The 26825-nt window shown below is 33.9% G+C and overlaps 1 protein-coding gene across 1 annotated transcript in view; it reads right to left on the bottom strand.

The window, feature by feature from the left end:
* LOC105069465 (cadherin-10) overlaps positions 1–26825 on the bottom strand; it is a 159947-nt gene that overhangs the window by 100646 nt on the left and 32476 nt on the right. The window contains exon 2 of the mRNA XM_074356588.1: positions 4034–4389. Within this exon, the coding sequence (XP_074212689.1) occupies positions 4034–4264 (231 nt within the window). The 5' untranslated portion in view covers positions 4265–4389. The remainder of the gene's footprint in view (positions 1–4033; positions 4390–26825) is intronic.

A 26825-nucleotide genomic window follows, 5' to 3' on the forward strand; every position in this document is an offset into this window, starting at 1 on the left:
CTTCAGGAAAAGGGATATAAAATTAAGAAATAATTAAACATGGTTTCTGTTTTTCAAGAATGCTAGACAACTGAGAACTCAACAAGACTTACAAACACCAATTTAAGAACATATGTGACAAATCTATTCTGCGTTTAGAGAAGAATGGTATCAGTGAGGTACCACTAGGTCTAAATGGCCTGGTGGCCCCAAGAATCTCTTTCATAACTGTGGACACTGTATGTTTTCATTATATCAAGAAGATAGACACAGTTGCCCTGATTACTTTCTAAAGATTATTAATATGTTTTTACTTCCAATAGTTAATTATTTTACTGTGCTTATCAGGTTTATCATTGACCAACTATGTTATTGATTTTTTGATGTTTTGGGATTTTTCTCAATCTCTGGTTTTGATTAAAAATCTATTTTTAACATGTTTTTCTCCACTTGAGAATAATTATTATATAAAGAGCAAAGTTTGTACAGTAAATAAAATTAGTAATTCACTCAGAACTGTATGCTTGTTACAGCTAAAAGTGAATTCAAGACTATCTAGTTTAACGTCATTATTTGTTTGAATATTTGGAATCCTAGAAATTATCTAGGGTGACTGAATCAGGCAATGAGAACTTGTGATAAGCTACATGTAAAAAGACATTAAACTAATAAAAATAGTTTACAATCACAGTGTTTCTCAAATATTACTTTGGGAAATTTTAAAATGTTTATAGAAGGCTGAGATTCGAAAGCAACATAGGGCAAAAGTACATACTTGAAGTTCAGGTTTTAAATCCCTTGCTTTGGAAGGTAAAGAAAAGGTAGCAGGCATTATCCTGCATAGGATATTTCAGTGTGATTATCTCACTGAAAAGAAAAAAAGAATTTACACCAAATATATTTTGGTTTGGAATATATTTAGTTGAATAATTTAGAGGAAAGTGTTTTTTGTTCATTGGGAGCTGAACAAAGAAATGCTTTGAGTGTATCACTGCTTAGCTGGTTTCTTAATAATAGTCATGGCAGTGACAATTCAGCCACTGGCTTTCTTTCTCTTTTTCTCTCTCTCTTTATTTCTTCTTCCTTTTTTTAAAGTGGGTTTTTAAGTGTTCATATATGTCACATTTATAAGGTAATCATATTAAAATAAGTAAAATTTAAATATATAATGTACCTTAAACATATCAATATGTATCTATGTGTAAATATATAAAACCACTGACAAGATCAATACTATAGATGAGAAAATGAAGGCCAGGAGAAGTTAATTGATTTAACCATGAGAGAAAAATAGTGGCGGAAACAGGGTTCCATCCTAGTTCTTCTGACCGGCAGTTTTATCCTTTTCCTAAGCTTTCCTCTGCTTTAACACAATGAGAAATCAGGGTTTTCTTCCCTTTGCCATATCCCTTTGAGCAGTATTGGGTTTTTATCTGAGAAATTATATGACATCCATTCTTTGTAGGGTTTAGCTGGCTAATTATCTGGTATTTAAAAATGCTCTCCCTCTTCAAGTATGTGCTTTCTAGCTGGTCCTCAGCCGCTAGCCCCGATTCTGAGCTTCCAGTGCATTTTCATCAACAGTGGAGTGTCTATCACTGTATTCCCATATGTCTAGTAATTGGGACATGTGTTACTCCTGCATCTAAGCTAACCTAGAGACACTGAGTCACTTAGCATCAGTATCACATGCCTACCTTAAAGAAAGTAAAAACTGGGAGTAAGGTATCTGAAAGAAAGGATGAATATGTAATAAATTCAGTATAAGTCATGTTGGAAAGAATATCTAGGGAATTTTAAATTTTTTAGATTTCATAAAGAAAATATATATTAGCCCTAAATTAGATGCATCATGATATATGTTTATAAAAATATTCTATATTGCCTATTGCCTTTTTTGCATATACTAATCTACATGTTTACATCTAAAATAAGATCTTTAATTACATAAATAATTAATGCAATATAAATAGTTAATATAAGTAAATAATACACATACTGTACAATAAACAAGGGAAAGTTAAAGATAGCTATTTCACAGGTCTTGACATGAAGAAATGATAGAAATACAAAACGACCTTTAAATATATGCTAAAAAATAGATGCTCTGGATGCTAGAGGTAAACTCAGAGCTACAGCATCTAATATATTTCTGTTGATCCGGTAGTTCAGGACATACTTATAGAAAGAAACTGGTGAACATATTCCATAAATTCCTTATGCCCCTCCTTATTAAAGAATTTTCTTGTTTGCTTTCATAGAGCAGAGTGAGGAAAAATAAAATAAACGTTATATATAAAAAATGCATATATCTTAAGTATTTACCAGCTTTAATATTCCATAGTGATATTTATTATTATTTTTCCCTACCAAAGAGCCAAGAGGTATCAGATGACTCTGAGAATTCAATTCAATACAACTCAGCTTCATTTAATTCACTGAATTTTAAAATCTACTGTAAGAGCTAGAAATAGAGATACAAAGTTATGTTCTTGGTTTCAAGTTATTGATATTCTTTGGGGAGAGAAGAAAGTACGTAAGAAGTAGCTTGACTCTATCAAAAGAGTTCATAATGTAATGATAATTCAATTTATTAACATTAATTAAATCCTCATTAAGGACTAGATGAAGGAAAATGTATGCAAGTTAACAAATAATCACTATGTCCAAGAAGAACCAAAGGAAATTATTTATATTTCTATGGTCCAGATTTCTGTTATGTATTTCATGTGGTTGGTTTCAGAAGCTGAAAGTTGGCTCTTGCAACAACCATAAAATTTCCCTTAACGTCTGACCTCATGCTTTCAATCAGATGACACCTGTAATAAGTCCACTACCGTGCGCCTTCTGGTAAAATTGTTCAGGTTGCTGTTTCTTTTTCTTCTCCTTCTAGTCAATATGACATTTAACCTTTAATGTCATCTTTCTCATATTGCCAGACATTTAAAAAGGACTGAAATAATTGGAACATGAAAAAACATATCAAAGTGTTTTTTTTAATCAATGAACATATATTTTTTCAAAAACAGTTCTTTTTAGAAGACAAAAACTTCAAGCACAATTTTAATTTTGTGAATGAAGCTATTAAAGTTTAGGTTGATGTCAAAGTCACCAATGCAATAGTGGATCTATCATAATTTTATAGTGTTAACATTGATAAATGAACACCTGCTTCCCTTTGGTGAGTATGCTTAACTTTTCTTTTTTCTTTGACATATTTTCATAAACTATCTGTAAAAATAATGATACTGACTATTTAAATGAATTTTCTTAAGACATTACCTAATTTTGATTAGATTCAGATAGTGCCAAGAAAGAAAATTGGAAATTAATAAAATCTAGTGTATAAAAGCAGTCATCCTTACTCTTATGTCACATTTCTCCTTCCACTCCCAACCACAACTCAACTTCCTCACTAACTTTTACAATTCAACAGCGTGCAATCTCCTCATATCGTCGTATTGCAATAAGGAAACAACTCCTACCTGCTTGTCTTCCCATATATTTTTCCTTTATATAAATGTACCCAGAAAAATAAGTAACATTCATATCTGGAATAAGTTTTCCTATAAATAAGCATTAGTTTGGCCTTAGGTCATATTTTTAATGACATTTGCTTTCTCATTCTATAGAATATTAAACAATTTTTAAATACATCTTTCCTTCCTCACAAAAGTCAACAGCAATGCCAAATTTACATATATGTGTGTGTATTATATGCATGCATTATCACTTTAAATGACTAAATTGACATATAATTTTCTCACCATCATTGATTTCTAACTACAGATTCTGAAACTGCAATTTTTAGTACCTCTTTAACTCATGAGGTAGTAGGCAGAATTAATTCTAGTCAATGAATTCTTACATTTATCATGTTATATTCATTACATAGTTTTTCAAATTATAATTTGTATTCCATAAGCAAAACTTTCTTTAGGGATATTTAGAGAGTCAAATTTGAAAGAATGGCAGTGTTGACAAGCTTCAAATTTTCTTTACTGAGATGTATAAAAAAAGAATGTAAATATTTGCCATTTCAATACAGACTTACCTTGCCTACGTATTGATAATCAGATCCTGTATATTCCTCCAGTAAGAAAAATTGATTCCACATCCAACCACGCTTTTGACGATGCAGAATTTTGCCATCACTTCTAGGTATGCGTGCACCTAAAATTCTTTTCTGGGGCACAGGAGTCCTTCTGAACATTATCTCTGGAGAACAGAAATGTGGCAGGCATACCCAGAGTAGAAACAGTAGCAAAAATTGATATATTGTCATAGTTCACTTCTTGACAATTCCCAGCGTGGATGAAGAAAAAGCAGTCCTATTTTATTGGGTTGAATTTTACTGTGTTTCAGCTGGTTTCCAACATTTCATCAATGTTTTGGACATGTTTCCAAAAGCTTCAAACAAACAAACAAATAAAAAAAGTCAGTTAACAACATTACGAATGTTACCTGTAACTTTAAAGTTAAAGATTAAAGTCACTGTAAACTTGAAGATTAATTAATAAAAGAAACCAAAATATTTACTTTCCCTCTTTTACATAAAATAACTTAGTTTTAGAAACATTACTTGTCTAGTAACGTGTCTACAATTTAAGAAAAATAATTATAAATAATTTCTTTCAAATTCTAAAGAAAGGTCATATTAAGCTTTTATTTCTTTTTTTGTCTTGGCACTTTACCGGTTTTCAAGAATTGTGACCTCTATACAAAGTGCAGACATAGTTAATTTTGCATGTCAACTTTTTCAGATTAATTTAACATAAATTTTGAAAACAAAATGGTAATTTTAATAAACTACAGGAAACATGCATTTGTCATGCAATTCAATGATATTTAAATGGTTTTTAAACAGCAGCACAGTTTCTTCAAATTTAATCCTGTTCAAAGGTAAAAAGTTAAGCCAAAAACGAGACCAAAAAATCTGAGTGTCTTTGGCCGAAGACCTCTCCCTTCATCCCTTTTAGGTTGGTCTGTGGAGGTTCCTAGAGTAGAAAAAACTCACTACTATAGTAAATCAGCCTATGATGTAACTTACACTATTGTGTAGAAGGATTTAATCACGTTGTCAACTACACCTTTGATACAATTGCACAGTGTGTCCACTTCTAACCGGCCCCTTGCCGCTGTCTAGGACTCCATGACGCCCAGACTCCGGACTACTCTGCTATTACTTTTTCTCAGCAACATGTCCCAGATAATCCCACTAAAATTCAAATCAGATCATGTCACTTCTCTCCCTAAAACACTCTGATGGCTTCTCATTTCACTTTGATTAAAACCCAACATCTCACAAAGACCTACAATGCTGTTGTCAATTTCATGACTGCTGGTCCCCTCTCATGTTGAAATTAAATTCCCCAGGGTGCTCCTCAAAATTGACTTCTTTCCAGCCAAAGTGTACTTCTTGCTTCAGTCTGCAACACACTTCATATGTGTCTCCTTGTAACCAGGACCTTTCTACTTCCCTCCACCCGGAATGCTTTTCCTGTAGATATCCACGTGGGTAGGTCCCCTGCTTCCTTCAGTTCTTTCTTGAAATCTCCCCTAATATTTTGTATATCCCAATATACTACATATGTTTCATTTACTTATTAAGTACATCTTTACTCTCCTTCCTATAATACCATGAAAGAAGGTAATTTTGCTTTTTTTGCTAGTTTTCACAGTGACTAGAACAGAATCCTGCACAGAGTAGATGCTCATTAACCAGTTTGAAGGAATGAATCAATGAACTGTAAATTGACTCAAACATCTGAGTACCATTACCTCCTCTATATAGTTACGCCCAAATAATAATATTCTAAAATTATAGTAACTTTTGTTTTTTATTTATATTATTGCTAGGATATTTTTATTTAAAATTTTTCTATAGTTTTTTGTTTGTTTGTTTTTTGTTAGGTATGAATTTTATTTCAGGATATGATAAAATGTTTATTATAAAAGGTGGTTGGGGGACCAAAAGGACTGAATTCTACTTCTGTAATATGACAACGCATGCTAAGTACTCCGGCACATAGATTTATGCTTTCATTCATAAGGATTTCTAAGCAGTCTGTTTACCTTTTTGTTTGTTTTATTATTAGGATGATTTAAAGGTTAATGCAAAAATGTTTTAGAAATAAGATTAATGGTGAGCAGTACCTCCCTAGAGGGTATTAAATGACAGTGGAGTTCTCCAAGGCGCATGAAGCATTCAACATGACAGATGTAGCCTATATTAAAATCTGTCAGGTTAACGCTATACTTGGAGTATAGAAATTATCTGGTGCATAAAATGGTTTTACATCACAAAGCACGGATGATTTTACAGAAACTCAAATTGATTGGATTCTATGTAAAAGGAACACTTATCAAAATGATATTTGCCTTTTGAAATGTATCAGGACATTCTCCAGAAACTTACACTGTTCCTAAAGGTTAGGAGAGAATCTGCATAACTGAGGGTTTCTGCACTCTTCTATAAATGTTTTAAAACTTAATGTAGCAACAGCCATTCTCATTTCATCTCTATTTTTTTCAATTTAAAAATATTTGCCAGCAACTACATGCTATATTGGTGATCATTTTCAATACAATTATAACCTTACCTATAATTTTAGGAGCTTAAGCACTAATATTTTGGTGAAGGAGTAGGTGGAGATCGTATTGGTAAAAGTTATTAGTAAATAATTGGATCTTCACACATGCTTGGAATGATTTTTCTTCATTCTTCATTCGTTCTAATTCACATAGTTTAATGGTAAATTTCCTGAAGAGTCTACAGTTAAATGTATTTTTTAATTGTTAAAATCATTTATTGGTATTAGCAAGGTAAATTTTTACAAAATAATTCATTATAGTAACACTGTTAGTCTGCTTTAGAGGTTTTTACATTCTTCATTTTCATTAAACGAACATAGCATGCATCCTAGATGTTACAGTTGCTATTATTAGGAAGAATAACAACAATATTTAATTTTACTTACACGTTTTATTGTATTTGTCCACCTGACTGCTATTATGTCCCAGAATAATGGAGGATATTAAATGAATTTTAACACTAATTTAAGATCACTAAAATATGTTTAAAACAGATTTTATATAAGTATCTTATAAAACCATTTCAAACAGTAAGATTAAAAAATAGAAAATTAATTGTGATAATTTTGATTTATAAATTTCTTTAATAGGTTGGGTTTTTGGTCTCACATCTAAACATCTTTGCCTAACTTAAGGTCAAAAGTATTTTCTCATGTTCTCTTTTTGAAGCTTTATAGATTAATTCTTAACAGGTAAATAGGTCTATGGTCCAGTTTGAATCAAGCTTTGTATTGGAGCAAGATCTGAACTGAAGTTCTATGTTTTGCTTATGAATATTCAGTTGCTCCAACACTATTTGTTGAAAAGCTCATCCTTTCTCCACTGAACTGCCTTTGCACCTTTGTCAAAAATCGATTGTCTATATATTTTTGTGCCTGTATATTTATGGACTCTCTAGTCTATTACATTCATCTATTTGCCCATCTTTATATCAACAGCACACTGTCCTGATGAATATAATTTATGTCTTGAAATCAGATAATGTTTGTCCTCCAACTTTGGTCTCCTTTTAAAAAATTTTTTGGTTATTTTAGAACTTTTTGCATTTTACATTTAAATTTTATAACCACCTTGCAATGTATTAAAAAAGGCCTGTAAGGATTTTGATTGAGATTGCATTGAATCTTTAAATAAACTTGAAGAAAACCGACAGCATAGTAACAATGTCTCTTTTGACCTATGAAACACTGTATGGCTTTCCATTACTAAGTTCTTTTCAATAATATTTCATAGATGTCAGTAATCAAAACTTGCTCATCTTTTGTTATAGTTGACATATTTTAATGGTATCATTTTATTTTTTGTAACCATTTTACTGAGGTATGATTGAAATACAAAAAGCTGCACATATTTAATGTATATAACTTGATGAGTTTGGATATTGTTAAGAGAAGAAATAGACACACCATAGCCGAGCGGGAATATACGATAACAGATCGCAAATCATATCTGATGATAGACCTGTATCTAGAATATATGAAGAATTCTCAAAATCCAACCATCAAAACAAAACAAAACAAAAAAAACACAACACCCAATTTAAAAATGGTGGGAAAATATTTGAGTTTACCTAAGAAGATAGAGGGAAAAAATAAATGCATGAGAAGATATTTAACATCATTCATTATTTGAGAGATGCAAACTAAAATGACTGATCATTAACAAGTGTCAGTGAGGTGTCCAGGTAACTGTACTTTATTTAACTTCTCTCACTGGTGAATAGCATGTTGCTATGTATATATAGGTGTAGTGGTAAACATTTCTTGAATTAGGCAATTAATATGTTTGTAAAAGAATCTTTCTGAACAGGTTGAACTGTTTATGGTGAAAAACAAAAGCTAAATTTTAGAATATGAAAATATTACATAAAGGGGCTGTACTTGTTTGAAATTGTAAACAGAGTTATAATCAGAAGGAATCAACGGGGTTGAGACCACAGTTAAACTATCCCCTGAAATGAAAATGCTCAAGGGTAATGAATTTCGATGATGTCATTTTCAGTTAATAAATTTAACTTTCAAGAAATTCTTGCAAAACCACATTTCCTATTTTTAACCTCAAAGATAATTTAATATGAACACATCAAGTTTAAGAATCACTAAACCACCTCTTAGCATTTCTGCAGTCCCATAATTCCAGTGCTTCTCAAACTTTAATGTATATTCACATCTCTTGGGGCTTTTATTAAACATCTGTGCTCTCAATCAGCAAGTCTTGGGTGGGGTGCAAGATTTTGTATTTCTAATATGCTCCCCTGTAAGGCCACTCAGTTGGACCACATGCTTTGAATAGCAAAGCTGGAGACCTTTCCAAACTTAAAATCATCTTCAGAATAGGTTTATGACTTTTTTCCTGTTTACTGCCTCACAGCCCTGGTATGTTGCCTATTACACTGATGGGGAAATAAAATATAAGATGACTATTGTAGCAAGATTAGAACATTTTTCTAAGTAATCAATCTTTTTCTGCATTTTTTTAAACTAGAAGAATCTGTTTTATTCAAGTCAGCACACACTACAGTGATTATATTCTTATGCTACAAACTGTTTTCCTTTTTCATACATTTTAAAACATTTGAACCTTATTCTATTTCTGCAATCACAGAGTCTTCATTATTATTTTGAAATACTTATCACTATCATTATTTTCTCTATAGCCTGTCAATTTTATTATAGGAAGCCAAGAAAAGCAGATCACAAAATACAGTATAACAGGCATTTCAACACCTCTCATTATTAATTAAATCTCCACAAATAACAGGTAAATCAATTAAGCTGCAATCCATCCTTGGTTAATGAAAGGAATAAGTCATTCTTCAAGTCAGTTGATTATGTTGATTAGAATCTTAATGTACCAGCTTTTTTTCCCTTTAATTTTACCATTTATAATCATAATAGAAAATACTAAAGATTATTGAGACCAAACCCAAGCCTCTATGGATGAACAATTTTAATCCTTTTAGAGTTTCATAGCACCAATACAATCTAATGAAATTTCAACATTGAGAAATAAAGGAACATTTTTCAGGTGTGTTTATACAATTAAAATGAGCCAGTGCACACTAAAGACCTCCTTTTCATACAGCTGATACCATTTTATGCATCTTGTATAAAGCACTATGTGAGATAATTGAATCAAAGCATTACACGAAGGACTCGAAGAATATGAGTCCATATGCTTGATCATATTTTCCAAGAGTTCATTACACATTACCTACTGTGCTCTAATGTCATAGAAAATATTCAATTCTACATTGAATATTTATCATTCTATTTTAAGTATGCATTTGCATATGTATCTCTGTTTAGACTGTAAGTTTAAAACAAGGCTTTATGCCTTGCATCCAAAGTTACTAACATAGGATTGCACAAAGTGTTCAGTAAATACATTTTGAACTGGATTGAATATTATCATTTTTCTAAAATATTTCAATGAGAAGGAAACCTGGTTCCTTTCCCTAAAAAAGTACAACAGATGGAGGACCATTTATACCACTTTATGCTTATATTCTATTTATACAACATCACAGCACTCACACAAGACATTCGTCAAACAAGCAATCAATATATCATGGTCGAATGAAATATGCAACGCGAAGGTTTCCTAGTCTCAGATAAGTTATCAAACATTGCTAGGATTTTTACCAATGCAGATAGAATTCCAAGAATCTCTGATCCTTGCTATTCCTCTCAGATTCAAATTCCCCTTCAAGCAAAACCATTTGAAATTAATTGTATTCTCCAGGAATGTGACCTGCACATAAACCAGTAATACACTTCTCCAGCCATGCTACATGCTAACATCCTAACGTGTTAATTTGCAAAACCAAATATAACCCATATAAATTCTGGGCAGCGGGTGGATAAAGCATATGGCAGGGGTAAGAAGCATTGGTGAGTGAGACACATAGCGCGGTGTGGTCATTTTCTCTGATTCCTGCTAATAGGCTAAAGAAAAGTGCCCAAGAGTTCTTGCTACTCTCTCAGCAGCCGTTTTGAACTTCAGCAGCAAGTGTGACAGTCCCAGAAGTAACTTGATCCACGATCAAGTCAGCAGTGCTAATACAGCTGTGACATTACACCTGCTGCTTCCTGGAAGTCTCGTTCTGCTGCAGTTGGATTTATTTCATTACGTGGAAATCGGTAGCAAGAATGTTCTCAAGGTAAATTAAAGATGTTAGGATAAAAGCCATCTGGTACCCAATTTTCTTTGATCCAGGACTTGAACTGTTCTGAAAAGCAGTGAGTGAAGAGACAGAGAGAGTTTGGGAGTTTTATTAGGAATTCCTATCCAAGATGGGTGTAATTCCTCATTTACTGCATTAGTAGTAGACCATTAAGAAAAAAAATCCACAGCTGGAAGAAAGAACCCGTTAAACGTCATTTCCGTTCAAAGTTGTTTCTATGAAGACCTGCGCATGCGCTAATAGTGCGTGAACAGTCACTGTACACTAGCTAGCTCTACTGTGCGGATGTGTGAAATATACACTAAAATGGGTATTGCAAAATGTGTTCTTGCTGTTATACCTGCAAATGCAAAACTATACATGACACTCATTTGTGAAAATTAGTCAAAGGTGCAAACATGGAGATATATTATTGGCCATTAAAATATACTTAAAAGTATAGTCATTACATGAGGATAAGCACTGTGATCATAAGACAGATCTCTGTGGCATTTATAAGACAGGCTTAAATAAAGGAAGCAGAAAATTTTATCAGCACTACTTTTTAACTCTGATTATGCTTCAGAATTTGCACAATACTGAAAAGCCCACTTGTAGATACCCTATATTATCTCTTCATGGAAACTCATTACGTAAAAAGGATTAACTCCAAAATTATGTGTCTATAGCTAAAAACATGCAACTGGAATAGCATCGTGTTAGCTAAATTTCATCTTCTGTGGGCAGAAAGTGACTAGGTTATAATTTGTCACCATTTTTCCTAATGTTTGGCTCAGTGCTAAGTAGTATTTTCATCACAGTCTTCAACTGAACTAAAAAGAGAATACAAGGTTTATTTCTTTATTTTCTAATATTTACTTATTAAAAATTTTAAAGGTATCAATGCCTAAGTATAGACTCTAATACATAGTATTGGTTTTGTAAATACTTGGGAGTAATAAGCTATATTATAATGAGCTCCCCAATGAACTAGTGGTACAAATCACTAGTTTGTATGTGTAGTTTGTTTGTATGTGTGTTTTCATATGTCTCCATGGAGTGTGTTTAGAATTTTCATTCCATAGCTGGGGCTACTGAGGTTCAGAATTACTCTCTGGGCAATGTTTATGGAGTAGCGTCTCTGTGCCCTGCATTTTGCTATGTGAAAGCTGTCAGATTTTGGTGAGACCCAAGATGCTCACACCATTTAAGAGTGAACAGTGTGGCTGGGTGAAAGAGAACCTCATCCAAACATGGGGGGGTCCGGGACATCTTTTTGGAGAATACCATGTCCCAGCTGACACACAGGGGAGAGGAGACAGGGTGCCACCATGTGTGCACATGAGTTCATGTTGTGTGTGCATATATGCACAAGTGTGCAAATAAGTGAGTTATGGTAACACAATGGGATGGAATTGTGTTCCATGAACTGGAAAAATGGGTCAGAAGTACATAATGTGTCATAAACAGGGAAAAGAATGTGCAAGGCTCAGGGGGAAAAAGAAGCAAGTGTACTGATGGAATGAAATTATTTCACCTTGACTATATGACATGATTCTAAGACAATTAAGTTCAAATCGAAATTTAGGTCCAGAATTTTTACAATGTGAAGTCCAAATCTTCTAACTTTTCAGCTGCAATTTTCTCTACCTTAACCAGGGCTGGGTTATGACTTTTATGGGCTCTACACAGTTTGCCTTCATGAGCTTTCTTGTTAATAAAATACTAGAAAATATATTTTACAACTACATTCATATAAAGACACGTATATTAATACTACATATTAAAACATTGTTTTTGACCTAAAAATTCAACTTTTTCCTCTGATTTAAAAAGACAAACATTTTCATGGGATCCTCCCTAAAAAATAATGAGGGTCCTAAGCTCAGAGTGAACTCTGCCTAATGGAGAAACCAGCCCTGACCTTAGCAGCAAACATATCATCAAGCACTTTTACACTGAGCTTTAGAAATAAACTTTTCCTCCTATAACTTAAGCTGACAGATATGGAAACAGTGTCAAAAGTAATGTTTTGTGGCATGTTCGGTCTCAGTTAGTGTCATAAGAAGAAACTCAGGTCACCAGATTCCCCTTGCACTGTTCTGAAATGTCCTGCATAATTTAATAATGAATAGATGTTATTATGATTAAAACTTACACTTTAATGCTCTTATCTAGAAGACATCCTGGCTAGTTTCCAGTGCTGAGCACAAATAAGATAGACCCATGGGGAATGGGGGATTTCTGACACTGCAGGAAATGTGTGAACTATGGACCACAGAAGTATTGGGACACATATAGTAAGATCCTGGGTAAAGAATATTTATTTAAAATGTTATTAATAATGTATTTAGACATGTAAATTCCATACATTGCTTTTGACTTGAAGCATACCATTAACATGTTGAATTTTGTGTATAAATTTGATATTCATGTCCCCTTGAGAACAAAGATTCTGTAGCTAATTTTTCCTTTTTAAGGAATTATGTCTCTGGAAGGAGAACTGGAATTTGTTAAGATTGTGAATTAGTTAATAAAAATGGGATTTTAAAAGTTTCCTTTAAAAGTATGGTTACATTTGCTGGTTTCTGCCCATATTCTCACTAGCCCACACCCAGATCCTGGCTCTACCACTACCAACGGCTTCTTGGAATTCTAAATGAAATACAACGTGCAATCTTTAACATAGTAAGTTTCACGACCACTCACTTTAGAAAATCTTGGTTTTCTTATATGTGTGTATGACTATTTTTTGTAGTACAAAATCAATGGGGAAATTATTATGTAATTATTTTTAACCTTTAGAAAGCATTAAGGTTGATAAATCTGCTTCACTGAATCATTTGGTACCCAAATCCAGTGTGAAAAATCACTACAACAGAAACCTATACTTACTGAAGGTAGTCAGATTCGTAAGCTTTTGGACATTAAAAGAGGTTATGCATTGGCCCTTGAAACAATTATAGACCTGACATATGTTTAGTCACAATCACTGTGGGAACCCGAAGGACTCATCATTTCAGTGAGAATTTAGTGGGTTAAGATTGATGCAAGAAAAAAGTAGTACCTCAGAAATGGACCATTAAGACTCAATCCATAAAATACCATCCACTCAGTTAATTGCAAAATATTCTTTCAGGCAGAGCCCTGTTCAGCATTTCCTAGCTCCCTTGGATAACTGATACACCTCCTGTCTATACCGCTGTCTACACATCCCTGATACCTTCTGATTTTCTTCAAGGGGATACTTATTACATGGTGTTATATCCTGAGTTTTTAATCATTCTTCTAAAAAGGCATTCTGCATCTTGGTGAAACACATCCTTTTATTGCTTTATGGTGTGTGTGTATGTGTTGATGGACTGAGTAAATCAAAAGCAGTATTATATAGCATGCATTTCCATTTGAAAGCATCTTAAGTTTTTTTCTGCCTTTTACCATCACAGAGGGAGATGGAATTCCAGATACATGGAGATGAGGATGTAGGAGTGGGATATAGAAAAGAAGTTAAGAGTTTATTTAGAATGTATTTTCTCACTTTCTTTCTCCCATAGATCAGCTCTGGAATAAGAATAAAGGAGTGACATGTCTCAAGTAATAATTATCTAAAATGAGAGCCTCCTGCATTCATTCAACATTTCTCCTGATTTCTTTTGTAAATAGGTGTATTCAATCTTTTAAGGTTAACCCTTTAATCATTCTCATAACTTATCCTGAATTATTGCAATTTCATTCAATAATGAAACCCTAAAACCTAGCCAATTTCAATTTTTTTAAACAGGAGTAAGAAAACCACAGAGGAATAAATAAAACATCTGTGGTATATCCAGAGGAGCAGAAGACACAGCGTGATAAGCAAGTACAGGACTTTGTACAGCTAGAGCTATCAGCGTCTGCCCTCCTTAGCATTAGTTGTAAAGACCGTTCTGTTCAACTTGGACTCCAATGCAAACCAAGCAGTCAAGGTGTCAAGGTGTACATGTGTGTATACCTACATCTACATCGATATCTATGTTGATATCAATGTAGATATAGATATCGATATTAAAAGATTATTAAAGAGCTATTTCTAGAAGCTCCATGCTCATTAATTTAAAAATCTAAGTGAAACAGACAAATTCCATGAAACACTTAAACAGCCAATCTCAGTCAAGAAGAAAAAGATAACATCAATAGTTCCATAAATATTTAAAAGATTGGATCTATAGTTAACCGCCACTAAAGAATGCTCCAAGAGCCAGACGGTTTCACTGGCAAATTTGCGCAAACATTTAAGACATTTACCAGTCCTACACAAAGTATTTCAGGAAGTGCAAGACTAGAAGAATAATTTCCAATACATTTTAGGAAGACATTACCCTGACTGGAAAATGATCAAAACCAATACAAGAGGGAGAAAACAAAACTGAAGAGGATTGTAACACACAACACAATGACTATAGTTAGCACTGCTGTATGATGTATACGAAAGCTATTAAGAGAGTAGTATTCCAAGGAGAATATTTTTTCTGTTCTTTTTATTGTATCTATATGAGATGATGGATTAGTGTTACCTATTGTGGTAATCATTTTGTACTATATGTAAATCAAACCATCATGCTGCACACTTTAAACTTATACAGTGATGTATGTCAATTATTTCTCAATAAGACTGGCCAACAGGTACCTAAAAAGATGCTCAACATCAGTAAACATCAGGGAAATGCAAATCAAAACCACAACTGAAATCTCACCTCACACCTGTCAAGATGGCTGTATACAAAAAAGATAAATGTAATTATAAACGTCCTTTATTAAAAAGGATATTTATCTCCATTGCACTTTCCTTTATTGAATATTAAATATTTTAATGATTAAAAGCATTTAAGAGTGTGTGCTTTTATAAACTATCCAGGAAACAAAAGCTACTGCATACTATGTATACATCTAAGTACGCAGTATCCAGAAAAAGATTATCATTTTGAAATTTTTTTCAGATCAGTGAATCCTTTATTTCACTCTGACACATTGGTGTTCCAAAGAAAAAGATGCCCTAAATTATATGCCAAATCTGGTTTCCTGTTGTTCTTTAAAACTCCAGCTAGTTATCAGTTGTCAAAAAAAAAAAAAAAAAAACCCACAGACTAAACCTAATACCTAAGAGTGTGCCAAATATCTTTTAGAAAAAAAAAAATCTCTGTAATCTCATCAGGACTTCATATCCTCAGCTTGGCCCAGATACTCACAGTTTCAGAAAGCAGGGAGTCAGTGCAATAGTGCATAAAATATGAGGGCTCTGAAAGCCCGTGCCTGCTTAGGGGAGTGTGTAATTTAATAAAGTGTTCATTGATGTCAGCACACTGGCTCATCACACTTGTGCTGATGTTGCCGCCTGCAGCACAGAGACTCCTACTGCTAATTAGATGACTGAAGTAAGATTACATCTCCCTTGGAGATAGACACAAAGGTGGGAGAGTTATTCTCAAAGGGATTTTTGATTTGCAAGCATCTGATGGACTAGAACAAAAATAGGGAAGGGCACACTTTAGAGACAGCCAACTAAGGAAATGAACTCAACAGAGTTGCATTATTTATAAGAACAAAAGTTATGAAAGATACCACCAGGCTTCTGTTGTTCCTACTTTACTCACACACAAATTTCTAATGTAAATTATAAATAAGGAATAATATTTTTAGGACTTACATGCTAAGCTTTTCAACAATCCCTTTTAAATCCCAGAGAAATGCAAGAGCTATGAGTTGAAATTCTACATGTTGTAGTTTACACTTTATTGTCAAGGGATGGCCATTAGTTTTACCTTTCATAATTATATTCCAAAAAGTCAAGTAAATGATTTTTCAAAGGAAGCTGGGAAGGACTTTTCATCTAAGAGCATACAAGTGAAAGTTTTGCTCATATTGAAGCAAAGGCAAATATTCTGTGATGATTTTCGTAAAAGCATTTTAATACTTTAAATATTTTATCTCATAGCCTGACCTAAATATTGAATATTATCTGTTGATAAAAAGTTACTCAGTACTGTTGCAAAGATAATTTTATATTTTTAAAGCAAATCCTCTATTTTTGTTCATTTGTTTTTTTACTTGATAACATCAAATGGACATTTTTATCTTCCTGATAATGTTTTGAATTGCCAGTTTGCTACTGAAAATACTTTGACAAGAAATGTTACTATTAGGAGAAAGGACACTAAGCTGTATGTGAGGTGATAGTTTGTATTTTTGTAATACTAATATAGACACATTCTTATAAAATAGAATAGATTACAAACAATTATCCCATTTTAAACCAGTGGTAATGAGAAAAGACATGGAGCAGTAATGGATTCTGTTAGCAAACTGAGCCATCTCTCTTGACTTTTCTTACTTTGGCAATACCACATATGTTGCTCTTTAATTGCTTAGTGCCCTTATGTTTGGAATATTTTAGCAAAAGATTTCTAAATATGACATAATAGTGCAAATTGTGTTATTCCAATCTCTCAGTGAAAAGAAATCATTAAAATTTTTATCATCCTTTCATTTAACTAACCAATTGAATGAACACCTCTTTAATACTTAGCATAAATCAGATACTGTGATAATCAGGATTTAAAGGTACAATATCCTTTTAAATAAGCTTAAAATTCATCAGAGAAAATAGAGATATTAACATTATAAACTGAATGAGAGCATTTTTAAAGTTACTAAAATGTGTGCATTAAAAATTCCCATTACACGTTTCTCATTGCTACACCCTGACTGATTTAACATTATTTTTTGGGCTAGAGGCTTTCGGTATTAGGCTCTGAGGATCTGGACAGAGTAAGATTGTGATTACTTAGCATGAAATTTTACATTGTATTTGCTTCAGCAAAAGCATAGGCATTTGTAGAATAAGTGCCTTGAAAGTCAGTAATTGTTAAGTGTGTAAAGCTTTACTAAGAACCTCAGTATGGAGGGAACCAAGGATAAAGTGTAGGCGAATTATCATACCACAGGAAAAGGAGAAATCACTATGGATTCCAAAGAAGGGCTCTCAAAAAAAGAAAACAGACTGCCCAGTGGTCAAACTGCATCAGTCCCCTGGTTCCTGGCACTTTCTTCTTCTTGTATACCTCTAGCCAACATCCTTGAGGCTTGGCTGAGGGTGGGGAGGAAAAGTTGGAAGCACAGACTGGGTGGTAGGTTAAAAATGACTGATGAGTGCATTTAGCCTCACAGAGCCCCACATAATTAAGCATGTTGTGAGGAAGCAACTCCAGAACCTGCTGGAGGAAGTCATTAGGAAAATGTGACACAGGTTTTGACCAGGTTGGCCCAGGAGCCGGACCTAGGCAATCAGTGACTCCTTACTCTCTACCCTGTCCTTGGACTGTACCTTATGTCCACTGTTCCTGCACTAAGAGCTACTTCAAGGACACATCCTTGAAAGAGCAATGTTTTTTAAGACCATCTGGACGGCATATATCACTGAACACTCTTAAGGCATACAAAACTTATAATTCTACAAACTCTTAAGACTCTGGAGGTCAGGAGCGGAGATCTACTCATCTTGTGGGCTGCCCAAGACAAGCCTCGTATGTCAGATCCCTTCCTTATGAAAACCATTACCTACCACTTTGGAGTGATCTGCTTTTCTTTGGTCCCTGCTTGCCCTCCGTGTATGGAGGCCAGTTTGAAATCACACCTGGTAAATTCCCAAGGTTGTGAACCAACAGACCCAGAACAAAAACTGGATGGCAGAGATGAAAGGATGAGAAAACAGGACCACAGACTTCAGCAGCAGATTACCACAGGACATTGCTAGAGGCCAGCACAACTCTGGGACCATCTACCAAAATGATTACCCCTCAAATGTCTACAGTGTAGGTTTTTAGGGACCGACCAGCTAATTTGCAACAGGAAAAACAGGAATCCAAAAGACCACGTGCCACAACCAGGAGGCTATGTGAGCTTCCTTGCAATGATCTGATTTCTGCTCTTCCCTATGAGATCTCTCCCTGCAAACACATTCCCCAGCCTGGCTTGAGCCATCCTCACCACTACCAGCAGTCTCCTAATTCTGCCATCAGCTAGCTTTGCATCTGTGGTCAGGCACCCATCAGAATTACTGATCATGTTGCTCACTGCCTCTGTCAGATATCTATTCATCTCTTCCCCTACGAATCCCAGGATTCAGCTATAACATCAGGTTATGATTATAGTGCAAGACAGGGGTGTAGAAAGAGGAACAGGGAGTGGAATGCAGTAAAATTTACCAGTATATTTTAAGGGGGCCAGGGACCCAGAAATATTCTACATTAATGTACATACACTAGACATTTTTAGCTAGTTGATCTTTGCTTGCAGGGTCTAATTTTATCTTGAGACAGTTCTGGAGAATTGACTTTTATATGACCAGTTATGAGCCAACCATTGAGCAAGGTACTTTCACAAATGCTAAGTTAATTCTTAAAGTACTGTGAATCAGATTTCTAATTACATAAATCAGAAAAAAAGGCAAAGAATCCTCAAGATGCATGAGTTGGGCTATAGAAAAATAGTACCATATTAAATAGCTTCTTAGACATAAATTGAATTATTTAATCTTAATTTCAATAAACAGTCATTTTATAGTCCATTTAAAAATTGTATTGACTAGGGTCATCTGTACTTTTGCTTCCATTATGCTAATTGTGTTTGATTAAATTTAGAGATAGATATTTAAATATTAATGTGTTTTTTTCATATTATAAATATGAATGTTTGGACTCTATTTCAAAAACACTTATGAATAAAACATTACATTTCCTCTGAATGGCAAAGTTGAATAGATCTACCAAATGGAATTATGATCCCTGAATACAGAGATTATATATTGATTTAATTTATTTCTGGTGAAATCTTCCCACTAACATCAATAAATATTTCCTGGCAATATTCTCATCCTCGTTGTTTTATTTTCCTTTGTCCAAATCTTCAGTAAGATTTTAAGTGCCTTGTACTTAGCTTGCATTTAGAGGGTAGAGGCAAAGATGGGAAATGATAAACAGGTAAAGAAATGCAAGCTCTGAGGTGAGAGGGCTGGACACAGAGGGATGCTGCCCCTTTAAATGATCTCCTAAGAATATAACAATTGCTCCTTTGCTGTCACTGAAGGATCGACAACCAGCATTCAGTAAGAGAAAATGAAAAAAGCACACAAAGGCCTCTGCAGAGCCAGCATTGGCTGGGTGACTATTATATGCCAGACACATTTCTATATAGTTTAAATAGTTTCTTATCTTAGATTACTCAATGTTTTGATTTTCACCCCTAGGACCTAGAATGGATCCTTGTATCTATAGTCACTCAATAAATTCTTGGAAAGTAATATATTATTTTTCCCTTACAGGATACCTACAACTAGGTTATATTAAGTGTTAATCTGATTTACTTGATAAATCAAAGAAGGTTGAGGAGTTAAGTAACAAATCTAATTCAGTACAGCTGGTAAGTGGCTACACTCAGATTTTAAAACAGTCATTCTCTCTCTTACTTGTTTATTATACTATCTTCTAAAAACAGATTGTTTATAACATAAAACAATAAGAACACAGTTATATGAGACAGAATAAACAGGATCATTAAAAAATTGTTAAATTCTTGTCTCCTATTTTTTAGAGCAGATTTCTTTTTAACAATTGTGGTAGGTATGCATCTAAATGGTTCACAATGATTTCTTCTTACTATTCACATCCATTCTTCTTCTTGAATGTAGGCTGGCCTAGTGACCTGCTTCTAACCAATACAATACAGGAAAGGTGAAGTGATGTTCAGTTCAAAGATTGCCACTTACATCTTACTGGGAGACTCTCTATTGCCTTCTCTGCTTGGAGACTGACCCTGGCCAAAGGCCAAGAGCCATCAAAAAACTGGGACCCTCACTCAGTCCAATAACCATAAAGAACTGTATCCTGCCAACAACCATCTATTCAGTCCCTCTCAAGACACCTCGATTGCAACCATTGAAGGATCCTAAAGCAGTGGATCCAGCTAAGTCATGTCCAGACTCATGAGCCACAGCCACTGTAAGATAATAAATGTATGTTGCTTTAACTAACTAATTTTCTTGATAATTTAATACATGTTAATATGTAACTAATACAATAATATTCAAATATATTTTTTACAAAATCAGATTGCTTATCAATTTGTAATTAATTGTAATTGATAGTTGCAATTATCAATGAAGCAATGATCAATTGCTAATGATTGTGCAAATACATGTAAGAAAGAGACTAAGTGTCATAGTGGCCCACTGGAAGTAAGAATAATTCCTTAAAATACAATAAATGCTATAATTACTATGGTTCCAATTGCAATAAGATATTTTAAAAAGGAAATTTTTCAAAAGCTTTAAAAATTATTTGGTGTAAACCCCACTTTTTATGACCTTATCTCATTCAAAGTTGCATTTTTTTCACATTTTACCATCTTTGAATGTTGAAAATGTTTTTCAGTTGATGATAGTTGGATTAAAAGAAGTTTATTCTCTTATTGACATAAAATAACTGATGAACCACAATAACTTACAAATGTGTTAACGGTACACATTTTTAATGTTTTTTGTTCTGTAATTTTGGTATAAAAAAACAAGGCTCGTGAAAACCACAGTCCTTAGAAATTCAGAAGTCAATTTCTGAAAATATATAGCCCTTCAATTTTATACACATATTTCTTACAGTAGTTTAAAAAGTTATTTTTTTTTATCTGTTCAAATTTATTGGTGTTGTCCCATTTAATCAATACAGTGAAACTGATGTGAAACAAACTGAACTTCGGGAAAAGTAAGGTAGGTTTTTGATCTATCTAAAAATGTATGTGGTAACAGCCTCTGATGGAATATTACTATCATATTTTTGAGTTTGTTTTAAAGGACGATTGGATTTCTTTATCAGGATTGTGAAGCACCTATTTGCAGAGCATAAGGACACACCCCTCTGAGAGATACAAGTCGTGTCTACTGTTTCTGAGACAAACTGCAAATAACTGATTGTGGGAATCATTGCCACCATCTGGGATAATCCTAGAGCACAACGCAATGATTTTCAGTCTACCCTTACTGGAAGTATCTGTTTCTTAAAACTGAAAATGGATAACTGAAGTGCAAATCCGCAGTAGAAAGCCTGTGGAGAGTGGCTTAGGTATCAACACTGAACCTTCACTATTTCAAGTTTTGTTTGACTACAGCTGTAGTTAGTGAAAGGACCTTTAAAAAACTCAGGAAAAACTGCATGTGTATACTCTCTGCTGTTAATATATCCACAAGCAAGTAAAAATAAATGGGTGGTTCGATAAGATTCATTTTTGCAGCAGTATGATTCACTTTTATAGCCTTTCCTGCAAAAAGAAAGACTAAATCATCTTTATTTTCTATGTATTCTCTTTGTTTTCTATATAGTAGTTTTCCGAATTTTGTCCATTGTTTTCATTGTATTCTTCGCTCTCTTGTTTGCCTTGCAGGCATCCTCTTCACTGAAAAAAAAGGAAACGACAGCTTTCATCTACTATAAAGATGAAAGAATGTCCTTGGAAGTATTTGGGGCAGCGAGAGAAGACCTTCTCAGTAAGTAGGAGTTGGACAATGTTGCTACATGGGAAATTCTGGCAATTGTCTCAAGCTTTAAATAAACTAATTTGGGTGCACGTAATTTATTGGTCATTAAAGGACCAGTCTCTTATGAAGATAAAAAACGTAAGGCCGATGCAGTTCTTTTACCATTTTCTGAGCAGCAAGACTTATAGCAGAAGGGCCTTTCCTGCGAGGGGGTCTTGATTGCACCTCTCCCTCCTCTGAAAACACCTTGACTTAATGATTCAATAAATAGATGTATGTTGAACGAAGCGTTTAAGAACAGAAAAATGGCAAAAGCAACTTTAAATCTGAGAAATTATCTGTCTAAAGGGATATTTAAACACCAAAATTAACAGATGGTTTTGAGAGTAAAAATATGTATTCCAGACGAGTATGACTAAAGTCAGATCAGACAGCTAAGGAACACAGTCTCATAAAAATTTTGATAAGAAGCTTTCTGGTCCTATTGTATGGTCAGTATTACTATGTGTCTATAAAACAAACATGGTGAATCCGAAAGTGTTAAAAAATGACTTGATATTGATAGGACAGACTCGGTGAGATACAAGGATAGGCCCTACTGTTGCAATAAAAATGTATGAAGTAGGAAAATGCAAATAAGTATAAATGAAAGGTATGTTTTAATAATGGGAACTGACACAACACAACATGTTCTGTAGTCCCTTTCTAAATTATAGAGAGATACAAAAATATCTGTTATTGTCGTGAACTTAATTCTAGAGCTCAAATCCTTGCAATGGTAGCAGCCCTTCCTCCTGATCCCATGGTACAGAATTTGGAGACTATTAATTTAGAACAGAAAAAGTAAGAATCGTGAAATTGTATTTGCTGTTATCACTATAGTTGAGGATATATATACCAAAGTTTTAAATTTTAAATAATAGAGGGTTGATAAATAAATTATTTGGGAAAGCAACCAGCATGACAGTTGCAGAAGCCAATGCAATGGGTCAGGGATCAATCCCACCGTATTTTCTCTGCCGCTGCCATTCACAACCTTCTTATTGTTGGGGCCACCATCTGATGAAGCTAGAATTTAATTTTGTTTTCCAAACAAGGTAAACAGAGAACCAGGCACAACCAGTAGGCTAATGGTGTCTTCAATTCTTCAATAATTCCCTCAGCCTACTAGACTAAAATATGATATTTGGGGATGAATCCTGGGGACCTGTTTAAACTGGGGCATAGTATAAAACTCATGTTTACCTTGGTTTTTATTTTTCATTTTGCCACCTGCTTGTCCTTTGAAAATTGAGGAGAATAGGGCTCATTTTTTACCCAGTGCCCCTCTGCTTTCCTATTGTCTAGAACAATAGCTGAAGACGTGCAGGCTTTGGCTTCAACCATCATGCCTTTTTCAACTACAGAAGTACCTGGAGGTATTCGCATCTTCTGATGTCACTGGTGAATGTGACCACCTCCCCAAATAATTAATATATTCTTAACTATGTCTTCTTAATTAACTTGAGTTATACTTGTATACAGAAAATTACACATAACTAATATATGCATTTTGATGAGTTTGGACATATGCATACCTCCGTGATATCCTCACCACAAACAAGGTAATGAACCTATCCATCACCTCCAGAAGATTTCCTGTGTCTCCTTGCTTTGCGTGTGTGTGTGGTAAGAACATTTTGCATGAGCTCTGCCTTCTTAGCGCGTTTTTAAATGCACATCACGGTATTGTTAACTGTAAGCTCTATGATGTACAGCACATCTTTAGAACCTATTCATCTTGTATGAATGTAACTTTATACCCATGAAACAATTCCCCATTGTCTTCTCCCCTCCATCTTCTCAAGTTGCACGAGTACTCACAATGCATTACGATACTGTCCCTGCCTGTTTCTTCACACTCATCTCATCTATTTCTGTTGATTGATTTTCTTCTGGTACACTGGCCTCCATTCATTGCACCCAACACGTCAAGCCCACTTTTGCATCAGGATCTTTACATCTTTGCTGTTCCTCCTGCATGGAGAGCTCTTCTGCTCACATTTCACATTTCTCAAGTCTCAACTCAAATATCACCTCTTCAGAAATTTCTGACTATTTTACTTAAAACTATCCCTCAAAGACATTTTCATTCACTTCACCTCATTCATTACTTTCATAGATTTCATCACAGGGTGATATAATTGTTATTTTTGGCTACTGCTTAACTATATCGTCTCTCCCTAAAATACATTCTACAGGAATACAGGAAACCAATATTTATTGTTTTTCAGTTGCAGCCACAATGCATGGAGATGTCTTAGCACATTTGTGGAATGATCTTCTGTTAGCAATAAACTGAATGAAATAAACAATGAATGAATACCTTAAGTCTTCTCTAAGACAAAGGGGCTTCCCTGAAACCTTATATACTTATCATGGGTGGTGCTTCTCCTGGTAAATATAATGCCCCAAATAATATAAACAGACCTCTCTAATTTTCATTTGATTTCCAGGTAAAATTTGGATTCACTTTCAAGCCTGCCCATTATAATGAAAGACTCTCTTTATATTGATGATGTCATAAATTAATTATGTAATTCAACAAAGTGATCAAGGTTGAGTATGCTAAATCTTTTGGAAATTATGCCTTGAAGCATAAAGTGGTCCTTCCTGCGATCAACCATAGCAGATATTCACTACCCAAATCTCCGGGCAATTAGAGGTTATGATTTGACTATAGAGTTTTTCATTTATCTTTTCATAGTGCCAAGGTACTAGTACACTTTGTTTTTTAATTACTCCAAATTATACCCATGAGAATTCTAAGTTTTTATGCAGTGTTATCTATAATTATCTCATCTGTTATGCTTTTTCAAAAAAAAAGTATATATTCTATTACATTACATGGACTAAGTTTTTTTTTTTTTTTTTGGCAGGTTAAAAAAGAGAGGGGAGTATATTTGTAGTAATTTTTAATATGTATCCAGATTTAGTAAAAAAAAAAAAAGTAGACTTTAGTTATCCAATTTTTCTGCTGCAAGGACCAAGTAATATTTATATATTTAAATGTTCACTATGTAAGTCATTAAAGGAAGGATAACTTTTTGTGTTTCCCAAGGCTAATAATAAGAATCAATAATTTGTTTTCTCAGCAGTAAATCTGTATTATGTTTAGCATTATGGTTTTCAAGATTTTTTGCATTTTAAGGGAGGAACACTGGATATGGGTCTTACACTTGGGGATTTTTTTTTAAAGCTGAAAGACAAAACAAAGGCGACTAAAGTACAAAATAAATAGATATAAAAACAAATGGTAGCATTGATATATATCAATGAAGTCAGTTCAAAGTAAGAGCTATTACTAGATTGGAATTAAACTAGAAAACCTGAACATAACTAATACTCTTCATATTAATCAAAAAAATCATTCAATCAATTGTTCCTATTCTATGAGAATTTAGATGTGGAACAAAATGAAATTTATTCTCCAGAATGTTTTGGTAGGCATTCAGATGCTTTCATTGATTCCAGATAAACAGGAGTATCAAATTTATATATCTAATAGACCACTGGACTAAGGCCCAAGTCTGGTGTTTACCGTTTGTATGTCAGCTAAATTGACTTTGTGGTGTGACCAAAGATCACACTGGTGCTCAGAGTGCACGCACTTTTTTTCCCCTCTAGCAGCTATCTTATGAATATAGCTCATATTTTTTCAAGAAGGTCTAAGCAAGATAATGATTTTAGAAAAACACAAATCTCTCATATTATGATTCCATTTACTTTAACATCTCATCCTTTTAAAACACATGTCGCTTTAGTCAAAAATCTTTGCATGAAAGATGAAAAAGAATGACAAATCCAGCCTCTTCCAAATGCATCAAGTTGTGAATTCAGAGTGCCCTTAAATCAGGGCTTTTCAACGGTATCACTGTTGATATTCTGGACTGAGTAATCCTTTGTTGTGGGAGTCCAGCACGTGAAATGTAGGACGCCAAGTAGCGTCCCTGGCCTCTGTCCATCCAATGCCAGTGGCAATGCCCCTTGCTCAGCTGCGATGGACAAAAATGTCTCCAGACAGTGCCAAATGTTTTCTAGGGGGTGAGGAGGAAAAACCACCTTCAATTAAGAACCACAAGATTGTAACATTGCCTAGAATATTTATATTTAGATAAATAATTTAATTAAGCACTGAAAGCAAATGCTAAGCAAAATGTGCACATTTAAAGAAAAAAAGAAGGCTGAAATCAGGACCTGAAGTCCTGAACAGAAGCAGGCCTAAAGCATATGTTTGCTAATTAATCTGTATGCAAGATTACAATGGAAGCCAAGTTTTCTGTAAGATATTTTTCTGTTTTCCCATTTCTAAGCTATTTTCAAAAAAGCTTAAAGTTCAAAATGACTTCGGAGTTAATCTAATCGATATAAGTAATTTTATAAGTGCAAAAAATTAGTCATTTTAGGGGTAAATTATTTCCCAAAGGGTTCATACTAGCATAGCTGATCCAATAACCCAAAATGCTAGACTCCAGTGTCACACCAAAT

The sequence above is a fragment of the Camelus bactrianus genome, chromosome 3, assembly GCF_048773025.1.
Source record: "Camelus bactrianus isolate YW-2024 breed Bactrian camel chromosome 3, ASM4877302v1, whole genome shotgun sequence".
Taxonomy (NCBI): Eukaryota; Metazoa; Chordata; class Mammalia; order Artiodactyla; family Camelidae; genus Camelus; species Camelus bactrianus.